Here is a 19391-nt window from a genome sequence, read left to right as displayed (position 1 = left end):
CATTCATACAGACATCACTGCTCATATTCTGACACATATACATCATTTCTTATGGTTTGAGTCAGTATCATTTACCATAGGGGGCGTCTTATTTGGATACATGTCAGTTTGTCCTGGTTCCATGTCTATTTAACATGGACTTTTGTATGTTGTGGTTTTAATTGCTTTTAACCTGTATGTTTTGCACTTTATGACTTTCGTGTATTAATAAAATTTGTTGTACTTTTGCCACCTTTACATGCAGCTTATACTATTTATTTATTTATCTAATTTATTTTGTTATTTTGGGAGTGCCACCCTTACATGTGTGACATGGCTTTCCTTTGTTGGTTGTCTAGCACTCGGTCAGGTGGGGTCCCCAGTGTGTAAGGGTCAGTACCAACCATAGGTATCCAAGGAAGGATGACCAGAGTCAGTGATCTTCAGAGCACTCGGTCAGGTGGGGTCCCCAGTGTGTAAGGGTCAGTACCAACCATAGGTATCCAAGGAAGGATGACCAGAGTCAGTGATCTTCAGAGCACTCGGTCAGGTGGGGTCACCGGTGTGTAAGGGTCAGTACCGACCATAGGTGTCTGAGGAAGGACGACCAGAGTTGGCGATCTTCAGAGCACTCGGTCATGTGGGGTCCCCAGTGTGTAAGGGTCAGTACCGACCATAGGTGTCCAAGGAAGGACGACTAGAGTCAGTGATCTTCAGAGCACTCAGTTATGTGGGGTCCCCGGTGTGTATGGGTCAGTACCAACCATAGGTGTCCAAGGAAGGACGACCAGAGTTGGCGATCTCCAGAGCACCCGGTCAGGTGGGGTCACCGGTGTGTAAGGGTCAGTACCGACCATAGGTGTCTGAGGAAGGACGACCAGAGTTGGCGATCTCCAGAGCACCCGGTCAGGTGGGGTCCCCGGTGTCTGAGATCTGTGTTGATGTAATTTCCTTACTTAGTTTGTTGCTAGAGATGAGCGAACCAGGTTCGGGTTCGAGTCGATCCGAACCCGAACGTTCGGTATTTGATTAGTGGCGGCTGCTGAACTTGGATAAAGCTCTAAGGTTGTCTGGAAAACATGGATACAGCCAATGACTATATCCATGTTTTCCACATAGCCTTAGGGCTTTATGCAACTTCAGCAGCCACCGCTAATCAAATGCTAAACGTTCGGGTTCGGATGGACTCCAGCATGTTCCAGGTTCCCTCATCTCTATTTGTTGCTTAGTGTATTAGAATTGCACATTGAGATACTGATCAGTGACTTTTTTGACTCTCTGGAATCCAGAGCTGGGACCTTCTACGTTCCCCAGAGGTGTCATCTCTACCTGGTAATATGGTCCCACCCTGACCCCTGCTAACTGATGTGGCACAGGAGGTGGGGTAGTTAGGTGAGCTGTCTGTGTGTGAGGGCCGTAGTAGATTTGGCTGGACCTGAAGAGAGAAAGCTGCCGCGCTCTTCCTCACCATGTTGCTGTGTTTTTCATATTTGAAGCGTTCATTACATTGGAATAAAGAACTTTGAGAAGAAAATAACTGCTCAGTGCTTGTCTCTATTGGTCACGAGGCCCGTCGTGGTGGATAGTGGTTGGAGAGTTGCACTGAGCAGTATGCAGATACGAGAGCTGGAAGAGCCTGATATGGACCCTTTTGAGGAATTATTTCACAGGAGGATCAGACTGCTTGGAAGAGAACTGAGCTGAGGATGAGAGAGCAGAGCGAGTGCAGTGCCAGGACATCACTGGAGGATGAGAGAGCAGAGCGAGCGCAGTGCCAGGACATCACTGGAGGATGAGAGAGCAGAGCGCAGTGCCAGGACATCACTGGAGGATGAGAGAGCAGAGCGAGCGCAGTGCCAGGACATCACTGGAGGATGAGAGAGCAGAGCGCAGTGCCAGGACATCACTGGAGGATATGAGAGCAGAGCGAGCGCAGTGCCAGGACATCACTGGAGGATGAGAGAGCAGAGCGAGCGCAGTGCCAGGACATCACTGGAGGATGAGAGCGCAGAGCGAGCGCAGTGCCAGGACATCACTGGAGGATGAGAGAGCAGTGCGAGCGCAGTGCCAGGACATCACTGGAGGATGAGAGAGCAGAGCGAGCGCAGTGCCAGGACATCACTGGAGGATGAGAGAGCAGAGCGAGCGCAGTGCCAGGACATCACTGGAGGATGAGAGAGCAGAGCACGGTGCCAGGACATCACTGGAGGATGAGAGAGCAGAGCGCGGTGCCAGGACATCACTTGAGGATGAGAGCAGAGCGCAGTGCCAGGACATCACAGAAGAATATGAGAGCAGAGCGCGGTGCCAGGACATCACTGGAGAATGAGAGAGCAGAGCGTGGTGTCAGGACATCACTGGAGGATGAGAGCAGAGCGCAGTGCCGGGACATCACTGGAGGATGAGAGCAGAGGGTGGTGCCAGGACATCACTGATGTCCTGGCACTGCGCTCTGCTCTCTCATCCTCCAGTGATGTCCTGGCACCACTCTCTGCTCTCTCATCCTCCAGCGATGTCCTGGCACCGCTCACGCTCTGCGCTTTCATCCTCCAGTGATGTCCTGAGTGTAGTGCCAAGACATCACTGGAGGATGAGAGAGCAGAGTGAGCGTGGTGTCAGGACATCACTGGAGGATGAGAGAGCAGAACGAGCGTGGTGTCAGGACATCACTGGAGAATGAGAGAGCAGAGTGTAGTGCCAGGACATCACTGGAGGATGAGAGAGCAGAGCGCAGTGCCAGGACATCAGTGATGTCCTGGCACCACCCTCTGCTCTCATCCTCCAGTGATGTCCTGGCACCACCCTCTGCTCTCATCCTCCAGTGATGTCCTGGCACTACACTCTGCTCTCTCATCCTCCACTGGAGGATGAGAGTAGAGGGTGGTGCCAGGACATTACTGGAGGATGAGAGAACAAGAGTTAAAGCGACTCTGTACCCACAATCTGACCCCTCCAAACCACTTGTACCTTCGGATAGCTGCTTTTAACCCAAGATCTGTCCTGGGGTCTGTTTGGCAGGTGATGCAGTTATTGTCCTAAAAAACAACTTTTAAACTGGCAGCCCTGTGCCCAACGGGCGGGGCTTACATTGAGTATGCATTAGGCTGGCACAACCTCTCTGTCCCTCCTCACCATTAGGAATGCTCCAGGCAGATTGTCTCCTATTCCCCACCTGTGTCAGCACGGCACATGGACTGGATCATAATGCACATGTTCAGCATGGAGAAAATGTTATAGTGGCATTTCTAATGATGAAGAGGGTGGGGAGGAGGGACAGAGGGGTGGTGCAAAGTTAGGGCACAGATACTCCCGTTTGGCACGGGGCTGCAAGTTTAAAAGTTGTTTATTTTGGGACAATAACTGCATCACCTGCCGAACGGACCCCAGGACAGATCTTGGATTAAAAGCAGCTATCCGAAGTGGTTTGGGGGGACAGATTGTGGGTACAGAGTCACTTTAAGGAGTGGGTGATAAATCGAGAACTCTAGACTTTGGAAGAAGCTGCCTGTCTAGCTGATAGGTATGTGGAAAACAGATCTGCAGCACAGAGAAGTCCTGTATGTACTACTACAGCGCCAGAGAAGGTGAAGGAAGTGGTGCCCCAACTCCTACAGCCTCCTCCCAGGTCACTTGGAATGGTGTCTCCTGGTTCTTAGAGCTGCTGTGGCTCCCCAGGACAGCTGCAAGCCGTCTGCCTGATAGCTAAGAGATCAACCCCTGGATCACCTATTGAAAATTCACCAGCGGCTCCTCTCCAATCTGCAGTCAGTCAGTAAAAGAGCGAGGGATGCCCCAGGGTGGATTCAGCAGTTGGGTATGATAAGTCTCATGTGGACACATAGAGGAAGCAGAATATACAGATAACTGGGCTAATGCTGAAAAAAAGGTAAAATCATGAGGTTCTAGTGCAGGCGGATGGACGGCCAGCTAAAGGCTTCATGGATTCCGGGGCCTTCATCACTCTGGTAGAACCCCATGTGGTTCCAATACAGGTGGATGGACGGCCAGCTAAAGGCTTCATGGATTCCGGGGCCTTCATCACTCTGGTAGAACCCCATGTGGTTCCAGTGCAGGTGGATGGACGGCCAGCTAAAGGCTTCATGGATTCCGGGGCCTTCATCACTCTGGTAGAACCCCATGTGGTTCCCATACAGGTGGATGGACGGCCAGCTGAAGGCTTCATGGATTCCGGGGCTTCTGAGACCTACAGAGATCTGTTTGCTAATGTAATTTCCTCCCGGTCATGTGGGGTCCCCGGTGTGTAGGCATCAGTACCAGCCATAGGTGTCTAAGGAAGGATGACCAGGGTCGGCTTACTCGGTCATGTGAGGTCCCTGGTGTCACAGAGATCTGATTTTACTTGGTTTGTTGCTTGTTGTATTAGCATTGTGATACTTCTTAGTGAGTGCTCTGTGCTTGCCTCTATTGGTCACAAGTCCCTTTCGTGACACCTGGTATATAGGTTCTGGCCATTGGTGGGCAAGGAGGAACGACTGGGGTCAGCAATCTCCAGAGCACTCGGTCATGTGGGGTCTCCGGTGTGTAGGGGTCAGTACCTGCCATAGGTGTCCTGGGAAGGACGACCGGGGTCAGCAATCTCCAGAGCACTCGGTCATGTAAGGTCCCTGGTATAGAGAGGTCAGTACTGGCCATAAGTGTCTAAGGAAGGACAACTGGGCTCGTCGATCTCATGAGCACCCGCCATGTTGTGATGTCCCTGGTGTGCAGGAGTATGTACTGGCCATAGGTGTCCAAGGAAGGACGACTGGGGTCAGTGATTTCCAGAGCACCTGGTCATGTGGGGTCCCTGGTATATAGGGGTCAGTGCCGGCCATAGGTGTCCAAGGAAGGACACCCCCCCCCCCCCCCCCCCCCCCCCCCCATGGCAGCAGTCAGCAGGATAATGCCCTGGGCGCCATGAAAAAGGTTTCTATTACAGAGTCCGATCATAAAGTGTAAATGAGCACCAATCTACTAGATAGGCGCTTGTTTACTGAGTAATTACAGAGGCCGACTATGGGGCAGCAGGGGCTGCATAGACATTGTCAGCAATGTCCGTGCAGCCTTTGGCGTAAAATATTTTCTTACTTTATCAGGTGTCCTCGGCCTTCCCCGGTGTCTGCAGCTGTCTTCTGATTCCTTCTGGCAAGTGATTGGCTGAGCGGCCTGTCCATGCAGAGACCAGACAGGAACAGAAGACAGAGATCAGGGAAGACCAAGGACACCCGAGAACATAGTAAGGTAAGTAAATACAGTGGTACCTTCCTTGGTTTAAAAGTAACTTGGATTGAGAGCGTTTTTCAAAACTGTAACTTGGTGTAAGAGCATTGCTTTGGTGTAAGAGCTCCCTGTGCTGGGTGGGAGGGGGAGCGGGGGAGGGGTATGTTCTGCATAGCGGGGTCTACAGCCATGTACTCTGACCCAGAAAGTCTCCCCCACCTTCCAAATCATAGCAGATCCATTTCAGGCTGGGGCTTACATCAGAGGACAGGACTGTGGAGGTAATCTCTCCATAGCTGTAACCCCTCTCTCCCCGGACAGAGAGTGCTTCTATACTGTGCTTACCCTATTCATTGCTCATTCCTTCCTGATCCCTGCAGTCTGTCAGCCCTTGTGTTTCAAATCCTCTCTATTCCTGCTATAATCTGCCTGCACTTACACCCAGCTATACACACTACTGCTATAATGTACCTGTACTTACTTTCAGCCACTCACACTGCTGCATAGATGTTTCTGTCACTGTCCTCCTGCACAGCTGATTCGCACTTCCCGATTGGTCCATGCTGAACACCTCCCCCCCCCCTCCCATTGCTGTCATGTGACCACACAGATCTCTGACAGCAGCCCTGCTATGGGGTCTGGGGGGGGGGCACACATCACAGGGCTATGGGGTCTGGGAGGGGACTCATCACAGGGCTATGGGGTCCGGGAGGGGACTCATCACAGGGCTATGGGGTATGGGGTCTGGGGGGGGGGGGGACACAACACAGGGCTATGGGGTCCTGGGGGGGGCACATCACAGGGCTATGGGGCCTGGGGGTGGGGGACACATCACAGGGCTATGGGGTCTTGGGGGGGGGGGGACACATCACAGGGCTATGGGGTCTGGGGGTGGGGGACACATCACAGGGCTATGGGGTCTGGGGGGGGGACACATCACAGGGCTATGGGGCCTGGGGGGGGGGACACATCACAGGGCTATGGGGTCTGGGGGGGGACACAGCTATGGGGTCTGGGGGGGGGACACATCACAGGGCTATGGGGTCTGGGGGTGGGGGACACATCACAGGGCTATGGGGTCTGGGGGTGGGGGACACATCACAGGGCTATGGGGTCTGGGGGGGGGGGGGGGACACATCACAGGGCTATGGGGTCTGGGGGGGGACACATCACAGGGCTATGGGGTCTGGGGGGGGGACACATCACAGGGCTATGGGGTCTGGGGGGGCACATCACAGGGCTATGGGGCCTGGGGGTGGGGGACACATCACAGGGCTATTGGGTCTGGGGGTGGGGGACACATCACAGGGCTATGGGGTCTGGGGGTGGGGGACACATCACAGGGCTATTGGGTCTGGGGGTGGGGGACACATCACAGGGCTATGGGGTCTGGGGGGGGGACACATCACAGGGCTATGGGGTCTGGGGGGAGACACATCACAGGGCTATGGGGTCTGGGGGGGGGGGGACACATCACAGGGCTATGGGGTCTGGGGGGTGACACATCACAGGGCTATGGGGGTGGGGGTGGGGGACACATCACAGGGCTATGGGGTCTGGGGGGGGGACACATCACAGGGCTATGGGGTCTGGGGGGGGACACATCACAGGGCTATGGGGTCTGTGGGGGGGGGACACATCACAGGGCTATGGGGCCTTGGGGTCTAAGCTATGAGGTCCAGGTTTCAGCAGCAGGGAGCACAGCACAATGTTAGGTGTTGGGGGTATTAATGTTGTGGCTGATCAGTGTTTGCTCTGTGCTGCTGTTTGGTGATGCTTTTCGGGTCAGGAAAAAATCGGACGCCCCTGTTCACTATTCATCAAATTTATTTTATTTTAAAACAGAAAGAAAAAATTAAATAATTAAAAATAAAGATCAATAAATAAGAAATAAGTTATGCGTTATATAATCACATGGTCTGATATAGCCCCCTCCCCCACCCTCATTTATATTAAAATACCCTTTGCCCCCTCCCACGAAAAAAAAAAAAAAATCCTCTAGATCTGACAATAAAATGGCAGAGACTTTTCTGACAAACAAAATTCTGTACATTTCCGGGAGGTTTCGGATCCTGTAAACATTTACCTGTCTGAGCACACGCAGGCCGCTGATTGGTCGGCCGTGACCTCTGACCTTTGATATGCAGATTAGGATCGGCCCTTTCTGGCAGAGGAGATCATCACCCCACAAACACTACATAATTTATAGACGTATTCCCTGCTAGCGGCCATCTTGGATGCCTACGCTTCCACGCGGGGGCGGTAATTGCATTGATAGTTATCCCTGGCCCGCCCGCACAATGCCTTGTGATCCTGGGTGAGAATCTCCAGATCATAAGGGCAGGCAGCCATGTTGATCCCAGAATACAGTTGAGCCTTGGTCACATGTAGCTGCTTAGAGGGGTTATCCAGGATTAGAAAAAACGATTCCCCTTCGCAGCTCATTCTCATTCAGATGAATCAGGCTGAGCTGCAGTGCCAGACTCTACCCACAGGCACGAGTGGCACTATTTCTGGAAACCATCAGATCCTTTTCTCCTGTCGGAGATATCCCCTTTAAGTTACTGCAGGCTGCCATTTTGTGGACCAGATTTACCGTTCATGGGAATGTAGCTTGCAGTTTGCCTGTGGACTAGTGGAATCCCTGAGGCGTGGAGTGATTGATGACAAAAATCACCCATGTTCTGACGTTCTGGGGAGGCAGCCATTTTGTGACTACGTCAGTGATGTCCCTGACAAAACCCGTTGGGCCCCAATATGTCCGCCTCCGGTTGTGTGTGTCTGGTAGGAGTTGTAATAGGATGTGATACAGTTCCCATGTACTAAATCTTCCTGTAAAATCTTCTACATAATGGACGGAGTGGTATTCTTTCTTTTCTACCTAAGTGCAAGTCAATGGGCGAGGACCAAAGTGGGGAAAAAATAATGTCCCGTGGCAAAACACGTCATCCAAAATGGTGGCTGTAAAGTGCTAGGTTTTGGTTACACTTTTAGGGTCTCTACAGATCTACATCATTAAGCCCCTGCCAAAATAAAGGATCATTATTGAAAACCACCACGCTGCTGCCTGTGTAATTGTGCAGTTACAGATGACCCTGGGATTGGGTGTAGAGTAGGCCCGGCCATATTCAGATCACAGATTAGGTTACTTTCCTGTACCGGCCTCCAGTCACCATTCTGTGGTGTTTATTGTGAGAGGAACCTACCTGACAGTGAGAGACCCATCCTGCCCTGGGCACCAATGCCGGCCCTGGAGAGCTGGGGGCACTGGATCACTGCACATCTAAAATTGTTTGCTGCTTGCAGTGTTTTGTGGTGAAAATCCACCAAAAGTGAAGCTCCTCCTCTGAGGCATCGCACAGAAAAAAAAACCTCCTTCTCTGAGGAACTACATAGAGTAAAGCTCCTTCTCTGAGTACCACACTAAAGAAACCTTCTCTGAGGAACTACTTAGAAGAAAGTTCCTCCTCTGAAGGACCACAAAGAAGCAAGCTACTCCTCTAAAGGGCCACGTGGAAGAAAGCTCCTCCTCTGAGAGACCACACAGGAGAAAGCTCCTGCCCCTAAAAACCATACAGAACAAAGATTTTCCTCTGAGGGACCGCACAGAAAATAGCTCCACCTCTGAAAGACCAGAGAGCAGAAAGTTCTTCCTCTAAAGACCACTTAGAAGATAGCTCCTTCTCTGAAAGATTGTGTGAAAAAAAGCGCCTCCTCTGAGGGATTGTGTAGAAGAAAGCTCCTCCTCTGAGGGACCACATAGAAGGAAACTCCTCCTCTGAGGGATTGTGTAGAAGAAAGCTCCTCCTCTGAGGGACCACATAGAAGGAAACTCCTCCTCTGAGCAATCACATAGAAGGAAACCTCTTCTCCGAAGGATCACATAGAAGGAAGCTCCACCTCTGTGGGAAACACATAGAAGGAAGCCTCTCCTCTGATGGACGACATAGATGGAAGCCTCTCCTCCGAGGTATAACATTGAAGGATGCCTCTCATCTGAGGGATCACATAGAAGGAAGTTCCACCTCTGAGGGATCACATAGAAGGAAGCCTCTCATCTGAGGGATCACATAGAAGGAAGTTCCACCTCTGAGGGATCACATAGAAGGAAGTTCCACCTCTGAGGGATCACATAAAAAGATGCCTCTCTTCTGAGGGATCACATAGAAGGAAGTTCTACCTCTGAGGGACCACCCAGAAGGAAGCTCTTTTGCTGAGAATGAAGTTTCACAGCCAGGGAGGAGAGTTGCACCATACGGTCGGGAGGTAATTGCTACCATCCTCCCCTCTCAATGTTTTAGACATAATTTCACTGCTATATAAAATTAAATATTCCATGTGTTCCTCACCTTGGACCCCTATGGATTGTATACCTATAGGAGGGTCCTGGGTGCCCGGCTGAGCCACAGAGTTGTGCCACCTGTAAGTCCCACAGCTGCTGGTGACTTTCTGGAGTTCATTTAGAATAGGAGCAGCAGCCAGGAGTGAGTGTCAGGGATATAAGGGGATATTGCACTGCTGCCCAGATCCTCTCTGTATGTACACAGCAGCTTTGCCTACGGCATGAGCGCCGCCTTCTCCCCCACGCCAGCCGACCTTCTATAAATATTCACTCTACTTCATAAAAATCCATTTTTTTTAAACATCTGCAGACGGGACGATGAGTGAAATAAGAAGAAAAGCCAAAATCTAAACACAACATTATCACCCCGATACCTGCGCCACACCCCCCGCTGCTGCCACCGCCGCTCAATCACAATTTGGTTTTTTTTTTCTTTTTCCAATTTTTGCCCAAGGTTCAAAAATAAATCCTGTGCCAATGAGAGAGGCTTGATGCGGCAAGTATAGCGCTACCCTGTCCGCTCCGGTGAGTGTGTGCAGTTCCAGGAATGTTCCACTTTTCCACCGCTCCATAAAGGGGGGTGGGGATGAGTTTAGAGGTCCTTGCTGGTTACGAGTTTGGGAGATTATCAGATTCAGCCGTGTAGCGGATTCCCCTGAAAAAAAATTGTCCTTCTTGGTCCAGCAGCAGAAAAAGTTTGGAGTCTTTTGAGAGGTGTGGAAGGAGAAAGAGGAGATGAGGGGCTGGACCTAGGAACCCCTTAATCCCCCAAATCAGGTGCACCCACTGAAAGAAAAGCAAACAAAACAAAGTCAATACATGTTCTATAGACGAAAGGAAGTCCACCCCTCGCCCACCTCTGCCATCTGGGTTTGAATCCTGGAAGGTGCCACTCCATAATATGACTGGACACCTATAGGTCCATAGAGGAAACTGACAATCCCCATACCCCACAGGCCAGGGGCCACCAGGTAAGGCTCTGACCTCAGTTCTAGACCCTACACTATGTCCTGCTTTAACCTCTGGGACTACAGCATAAAATCATACCCAACCCTCCTGAGATGGTGTAATCTGGGCCTGACGTAGGTAAAAGTTCTTGATATCACCTCATGAGTTATGGACTAGAGCCACGTCTAGAAGAGTCGCCTCTCTAATGTCTACTAGCCCCCTATTCTGTGCTGGTAAACATGGAGGAGACCCCCTAATTCCTCTAGTGATTTATGGATCAGGTGGAGTGGAGCCCACATATTGGTAACATCACCCAGAATTCAATAACCAGATGTTTGAGAGCATTGGGCCCCGGAGGGCAAGGAGGAACGGGGGTCATCTTGGTGTCTAGAAAGCACTGCATTCAGTTCTAGGCAGGTCATATTGTATGGTTCCTCCTGTACATAGATATCACCACCTCACCCAATATCTCTTGGTCATCGTTCCCGTCTACTCCGGGCCCCATTTCATCCTGGGTTTCTTCGAACAGTAAGTTGTAGGCCATTGGTGGGCCATGCCAGACAAAAGTTTGGTTGCACCCCCAAATAAGAGATCACAGCCAAAAGGTCAAGCACTTGCATAGAGAGCAGAGATTTTGTGATTGGACCACAGACAGCAGGACAGGTGGAGGGAAGGATAGGGTCATGTCCCAATGTCTCATGCACAGGAGAGAAGGGGATGATGGATGACACTGCGGGGTACGGGGAGGAGAGGAATCAGTGTACCCTCTAAATCATACATGCAGTGTCATGGTGGCTAACAGCAAGCCCCGCCACTTAGAGGGTAACTCCACCCATAGTATATAACTCTCTTACTGCTCTGAAGGTATCTGTTTTGACCCGCCTTTCATTTTACATAACCACAAGGCGATCATATGATACGGCTTGGCTGATAAACTGGCTAAGCTGGTTAGTCGTCACTGTCCCACCCCTGAACTGAAATTATAATGTACATCTGCTCGGAACAAGGGAAAGCTGAGACGTCTTCCAAGGTTCTGGGCCAAGGATGTCCCAGCTTCAGCTGTCCTACAGGAATGGGGCCCATGGTGTGAAGGTGGTGGATGAAAGGAGGTGGGACAGGAGAAGACCATGGACAATGGATGATGGGAAACGGTTCAAGCCAAAGTTCTTAGTGCACATCGAGCATTGCCAAGACTTCACATCAGCACACTGGGGTCTACAGAAAGATGGTGGGGCAGGGAGCATCAGTAATCAGTCACAGGTGATCAGTCCTTGTACATGTCATAGGCAGGCGACCCCTTTTATTAAACGCAGACACAAAATGGTCAGATAGCAGAAGCTGGAAGGGACCTCTATCGCCACCCACCCACTTACCCCGGGGGGCATCAGGTCTATCACCTGACCCACAAACTCAATGGTCAAATAGTCAGGACAAATTATAGATTAGGAGAGATCCCCTGAGATCTATGTGAACCTTATTAGCGGTTCCCAATGACAACGCCTCTTTTTGGTGTTGTGTTTTTCTCATATTGTGGATGCATTATAAAAGGGTTTCACCTGCCATGTCGCCCTTTACAGCCTAAAGAGACAATCAATATTGCACAGCACGTCAACTCCATATTTCCACAGCACTCCATGCATCCTATACAAAACAGAGATCTCCCCTGGAGCCGCTCCTCATGGGCGGGGCTTATACCAGGGAGAAGGGTGGGGCAATTAGGGAGGAGTCTCAAAATACAACACAGTCATTCCAACGGATGCAACTTACAGGGGGCGGTGCTACGAGTCCCAGGGCAGCCAATGGACGCTAGGTCAAAGCGACAGGGCCGTCTCATGATTTGATAGGACCCTAGCACAAGGTGGGTGGGTTACAAGCGGCAGAAAAAGAGAAGCTGTTTTTTTTCTTGATCATGTGGTTAATATAGATTTATGTTATTAAAGTGACCCTGTCACCCCCTTTGTGCATTCTGACATCTCTACACAGGTGTAAAGAGTAAGTTTAGCGTTTTTCATACGTCATGGTGCTTGTTCAAGTAAAAACTGTCCTTTTATCAACTGCAGATTGTATTAAGTGGGCGTGGCCTCGCCACTTAGCGCCACTTAGCCCGGCCCCCTTGACACCCATTGGTTGGCCGACGTACAGGGGGTGGGGTCTAGACCTTTTGGCCAGCCTGTTCCAATGGCCGACGAGGGGGCGGGACCAACTGTGGCATTGTGGGCGGGGCTAAGTGGCGCTAATGCCACGAGGCCCCGCCAACTTAACACAATCTGCAGTTGATAAAAGATGAATTTTTACTTGAACAAGCACCATGACGTATGATATAAAATAAGGTATGAAAACCGCTAAATTTACCCTTTACACCTGTGTAGAGCAGTCAGAATGCACAAAGGGGGTGACAGTGTCACTTTAAATCTCTTCACCATCACCTAAAATATTTCATTTTATTTCTAAATGACTCAAAAAGCCAAATTTATGTGAGAGCCGATTACTGTGATCAGTGCGGGTCTGCTATAGGACAACTATAAAGGGGGCGGGGTGTAGGGGAGATAACTAGATTACTATGCTATATTCTACATTACTATGGCTCCTGGGGTATATAGATTACATATATAGTCTACATGACCATGGCTCCTGGAGTATATAGATTTTATACATATTCTACGTTACTATGGCTCCTGGGGTATATACATTACATATATATATATATAGTCTACGTTACTATGGCTCCTGGGATTACTAGATTACTGGATACATATTATATTACAGCTGGGATCACTACATTACTGATACATGATATATTACAGCTGGGATCACTAGATTACTGGATACATGTTATATTACAGCTGGGATCACTAGATTACTGGATACATGTTATATTACAGCTGGGATCACTAGATTACTGGATACATGTTATATTACAGCTGGGATCACTAGATTACTGGATACATGTTATAATACAGCTGGGATTACTAGATTACTGGATACATAATATATTACAGCTGGGATCACTAGATTACTGGATACATAATATATTACAGCCGGGATCACTAGATTACTGGATACATGTTATATTACAGCTGGGATCACTAGATTACTGGATACATAATATATTACAGCTGGGATCACTAGATTACTGGATACATGTTATATTACAGCTGGGATTACTAGATTACTGGATACATGTTATATTACAGCTGGGATCACTAGATTACTGGATACATGTTATATTACAGCTGGGATCACTAGATTACTGGATACATGTTATATTACAGCTGGGATCACTAGATTACTGGATACATGTTATAATACAGCTGGGATCACTAGATTACTGGATACATGTTATAATACAGCTGGGATCACTAGATTACTGGATACATGTTATAATACAGCTGGGATCACTAGGTTACTGGATACATAATATATTACAGCTGGGATCACTAGATTACTGGATACATAATATATTACAGCCGGGATCACTAGATTACTGGATACATGTTATATTACAGCCGGGATCACTAGATTACTGGATACATGTTATAATACAGCTGGGATCACTAGATTACTGGATACATAATATATTACAGCTGGGATCACTAGATTACTGGATACATGTTATATTACAGCTGGGATCACTAGATTACTGGATACATAATATATTACAGCTGGGATCACTAGATTACTGGATACATGTTATATTACACCTGGGATCACTAGATTACTGGATACATGTTATAATACAGCTGGGATCACTAGATTACTGGATACATGTTATAATACAGCTGGGATCACTAGATTACTGGATACATAATATATTACAGCTGGGATCACTAGATTACTGGATACATGTTATAATACAGCTGGGATCACTAGATTACTGGATACATAATATATTACAGCTGGGATCACTAGATTACTGGATACATAATATATTACAGCTGGGATCACTAGATTACTGGATACATGTTATATTACAGCTGGGATCACTAGATTACTGGATACATGTTATAATACAGCTGGGATCACTAGATTACTGGATACATAATATATTACAGCTGGGATCACTAGATTACTGGATACATGTTATATTACAGCCGGGATCACTAGATTACTAGATACACGTTATATTACAGCCGGGATCGCATGATCTTTGTACAGGATCATATCTTGGGTTACAGTGTGTCCGATCTGTCGTGCCTCAGGAGATCAGTAGATCCAGGAACCCTAGCGTCTCATTGCTAGTCACAGGATCACTGGGATCCTTAGAGTTCGGTGTCTTTGTATAGGAAGAAGATAGTGGGACTGGGTGAAATATTCATGAACATAAGGAAACTGATGACTGAGAACATGGCGGACACACACAGGGCATACGCGGACTGATGGGCGGGCTCTGCTGGTACGTACTGGGCATCTTCCTTCATCACACATTGTAACGTCACCCCTGACTTCCCACCGAGCTGGTGGCAGCGCCGGACAGGTATCCATAGGAGAAATATGGGCAGACCTTATTACCCTAGCACTGCTATGCCTCACTGTCTGCACAGCGTTCATCATTGGGTATACAGAACAGTGATGTGTAGGGGTGCTAGAGCCCAGGGGAATGTAGGTTCCGCCTCCTTGACACTATGTATGGATGCTAACAACACAGTTCTGCTCAGAAGGCTCTAATGGACGTCTATCCAGTGCTGCTGCCAGCTCAGTGGGCGCTCAGGAGGTGACAGGTTCCCCTTACTCCTCTCTAGGGTCTGCTCGTCTAGGCTGGCTCCTCACCTTATACACCTACCTGAACCCTCAGTACGGCCGGTTGGCATCTTTTGGTCGCTTTAATTGTACTTTGAGCCTCTTCATGCCAATCTGGAAACCGTTCATGGCCTGAATAGCAGCCTGGGCGCTGCCGGGATTGTCAAAACTCACAAAGCCTGCAAGTGAATGTGAGAAAGGTAACGTGAGAGCTGTCCACATCTGCGGCCACCACCCATGACCACTATTCACATCTGCGGCCACCACCCATGACCACTATTCACATCTGCGGCCACCACCCATGACCACTATTCACATCTGCGGCCACCACCCATAACCACTATCCACATCTGCGGCCACCACCCATGACCACTATCCACATCTGGGGCCACCACCTATGACCACTCTAAACATCTACGGCCAAACCCCATGACCACTGTCCACATCTACAGCCACCACCATGACCACTGCCCACATCTACAGCCACCACCATGACCACTATCCACATCTACAGCCACCACCCATGACCACTATCCACATCTACAGCCACCACCTATGACCACTATAAACATCTACGGCCACCACCCATTACCACTGTCCACATCTACGGCCACCACCCATGACTAATGTGCACATCTATAGCCACCACCTATGACCACTATAAACATCTACGGCCACCACCCATTACCACTGTCCACATCTACGGCCACCACCCATGACTAATGTGCACATCTATAGCCACTACCCATGACTACTATCCACATCTAAATCCACTACCCATGACTACTATCCACATCTACGGCCACCACCCATGACTAATGTGCACATCTATAGCCACCACCCATGACTACTATCCACATCTACGGCCACCACCCATTACCACTGTCCACATCTACAGCCACCACCCATGACCACTGTCCACATCTATGGCCACCACCCATGACTACTATCCACATCTAAATCCACTACCCATGACTACTATCCACATCTACGGCCACCACCCATGACTAATGTGCACATCTATAGCCACTACCCATGACTACTATCCACATCTAAATCCACTACCCATGACTACTATCCACATCTATGGCCACCACCCATGACTACTATCCACATCTTTGGCCACCACCCATGACTACTATCCACATCTTTGGCCACCACCCATAACCACTGTCCATATCTATGGCCACCACCTATGACCACTTACCAAAACACTTGCTCTGGTTGGTGGCTCTGTCTACAAACACTTTGGCGGAGATGACATTTCCGAATGGCAGAAACATCTGTAAAATCTCTGAATCTGTGAATTCCTGGGGCAGGTGGTAGATGAAGATGTTGCAGCCTTCTGGACCTGGGACAGACACATTGAGGTTACTGTATGAACTCGTCTATGGAGCGCCCCCTGCTGGACAGATCTCACTCACCCTCTCTCTGCTGCTGTTGCTGTTGCTGCTGCTGTGGAGGCTGCTGTGGTAACAATGGCGGAGGCTGTGTGAATGCCGGACCAACCAGGCCGTAGGCGGCAGGGTAGGCAGCTGTGCCATAGACAGACAAAGGAGAGGTCAGGACACCGGTACCCCAAAACAATCCCACATTAGAAATTAGCTGTGTCCCCCATCCATCACACACCTGTATAATGCTGCATGCCGGCGTAGGCTTGCTGCAGAGGGTCCAGCTGGGTGACCGGACTCTGAGCTAGAAGGAAAAGAACATGAGATGTGAACAGGGTCTGTACGGCAGAGCCACATGGCAGGTGGTATGATACATACCTGGGTAGGGGTGCAGGCCATTGGTGTAAATAGCCTCCGATGTGGGCTGGACGCTGCTCTGTGAGGGCACTGCGCTGTACCCATTGACCCCCAGCGTGGCAGGGATGGCAGATACTGGTGTGGCAGCGAGTGTGGGAGGGGTACTAGTACCTGCGGAGACCACCACAGTAACATGGTCAGGCCTGTCTGCTTACTGTGCTATAAGGAACACATACACCTGCCTGATCCCCAACCAATGCCATCATCACCACCACCCTCATCACCACCACCACCATCCTCATCATCACCACCACCACCACCACCACCCTCATCATCACCACCATCACCACCATCCTCATCACCACCACCACCATCCTCACCACCACCACCACCACCACCCTCATCATCACCACCATCACCACCACCCTCATCACCAAAATCCTCATCATCACCACCACCATCCTCATCACCACCATCATCATCATTACCACCACCATCCTCATCATCATCACCACCACCATCATCATCACCACCACCATCCTCATCATCATCACCACCACCATCCTCATCATCATCACCACCACCATCCTCATCATCATCATCACCATCACCACCATCCTCATCATCATCACCATCACCACCATCCTCATCATCACCACCATCACCACCATCCTCATCATCACCACCACCACCATCCTCATCAACACAATCCTCATCATCACCAACACCATCCTCATCACCACCACCATCCTCATCATCATCACCACCACCATCCTCATCATCACCACCACCACCATCCTCCTCATCATCACCACCACCATCCTCCTCATCATCACCACTACCACCACCATCATCATCATCATCACCACCATCCTCATCATCATCATCATCATCATCACTACCATAATCATCATAACCACCACCATCCTCATCATCACCACCATCATCATCATCATCATCATCACTACCATAATCATCATAACCACCACCATCACCACCATCCTCATCATCACCACCACACCATCATCATCATCATCCTCATGATCACCACCACTATACTCATAATCATCATCACCACCACCATCCTCATCATCATCACCACCATCATCATCATCATCCCCACCACACCATCATCACCACTATCATCATCACCACCACCATCCTCATCATCACCACCATAATCATCATCACTACCATCACCATCACCACCACACAATCACCACTATCATCACTACCACCACCATCCTCATCCTCATCATTATCACCACCATCATCATCATCACCACCATCATCATCACCCGTGTCACCACCATCATCACCACCACCACCACCACCACCATCAAAATGAATGCTGGGGGCAGTAGGGCAGTAGTAGTTTGCCCCTGCCCCATCCAGGCTCGGACCCCTCCCCCGCGGCTGTGTCTCACCTGATGAGGATGTGATAGGCGTGATTGGAGTAATGGGTGTGGCTATGATTCCATTGGGGTTGATTGTCGCCATTTGTTGCATCTGGACAGCGGCCATTGTAGCCATGGGGTTGAGGTAAGCGCTGTGTGCGGCCACCAGGGCGGCCTGCTGCTGCATAAGCTAAGGGGGCACAAGAACACAAACAGTGTGACACTAAGCAATCGCTGAGGAGGATGGAGACAGACAAACTAATGACCACACGTGATGATGTCACCACAGGATACAGCAGGACCAAGGAAGTCACTGGGGAGGATGAGGTCACTAGGAAGGATGATGAGGTCACCGGGAGGAGTATGAGGTCACTAACGGTAATGAGGTCACAGGGGAGGATGATGAGGTCACTGGGGAGGATGATGAGGTCACTGGGGAGGATGATGAGGTCACCGGGAGGAGTATGAGGTCACTAACGGTAATGAGGTCACAGGGGAGGATGATGAGGTCACTGGGGAGGATGATGTCACTGGGGAGGATGATGAGGTCACTGGGGAGGATGATGAGGTCACTGGGGAGGATGATGATGTCACTGGGGAGGATGATGATGTCACTGGGGAGGATGATGATGCCACTGGGGAGGAGGATGAGGTCACTGGGGAGGAGGATGAGGTCACTGGGGAGGAGGATGAGGTCACTGGGGATACTGATGAGGTCACTGGGGATAATGATGAGGTCACTGGTGAGGATGAGGTCACTGAGGGTGATGAGGTCACTGGGGAGGATGATGAGGTCACTGGGGAGGATGATGAGGTCATTGGGGAGAATAATGCGGTAACTAGGGGGAATGATGAGGTCACTGGGGAGGAGGATGAGGTCACTGGTGAGGATGATGAGGTCACTGGGGAGGATGATGAGGTCACTGGGGAGGATGATGAGGTCACTGGGGAGGATGATGAGGTCACTGGGGAGGATGATGAGGTCACTGGGGAGGATGATGAGGTCACTGAGGGTTATGA

General features: G+C 49.9%; 1 protein-coding gene across 5 annotated transcripts in view; it reads right to left on the bottom strand.

The window, feature by feature from the left end:
* Positions 1-7166: 7166 nt before the first annotated feature.
* Positions 7167-19391, bottom strand: part of CELF3 (CUGBP Elav-like family member 3) — a 130817-nt gene continuing 118592 nt past the window's right edge. For all 5 annotated transcript variants that reach the window (XM_069950708.1, XM_069950709.1, XM_069950706.1 and 2 more), the window contains 7 exons: positions 18402-18561; positions 16996-17145; positions 16856-16921; positions 16651-16761; positions 16434-16577; positions 15270-15405; positions 7167-10327 (listed from right to left, as the gene is read on the bottom strand). In XM_069950708.1, the coding sequence (XP_069806809.1) occupies positions 15278-15405; positions 16434-16577; positions 16651-16761; positions 16856-16921; positions 16996-17145; positions 18402-18561 (759 nt within the window). In that variant the 3' untranslated portion in view covers positions 7167-10327; positions 15270-15277. The remainder of the gene's footprint in view (positions 10328-15269; positions 15406-16433; positions 16578-16650; positions 16762-16855; positions 16922-16995; positions 17146-18401; positions 18562-19391) is intronic.

Source organism: Dendropsophus ebraccatus, chromosome 13 (genome assembly GCF_027789765.1).
Source record: "Dendropsophus ebraccatus isolate aDenEbr1 chromosome 13, aDenEbr1.pat, whole genome shotgun sequence".
In the NCBI taxonomy this organism is placed as follows: domain Eukaryota; kingdom Metazoa; phylum Chordata; class Amphibia; order Anura; family Hylidae; genus Dendropsophus; species Dendropsophus ebraccatus.
The sequence above is the reverse complement of the archived record's forward strand: the minus strand, read 5'-3'. Positions and strand labels throughout refer to the sequence as shown.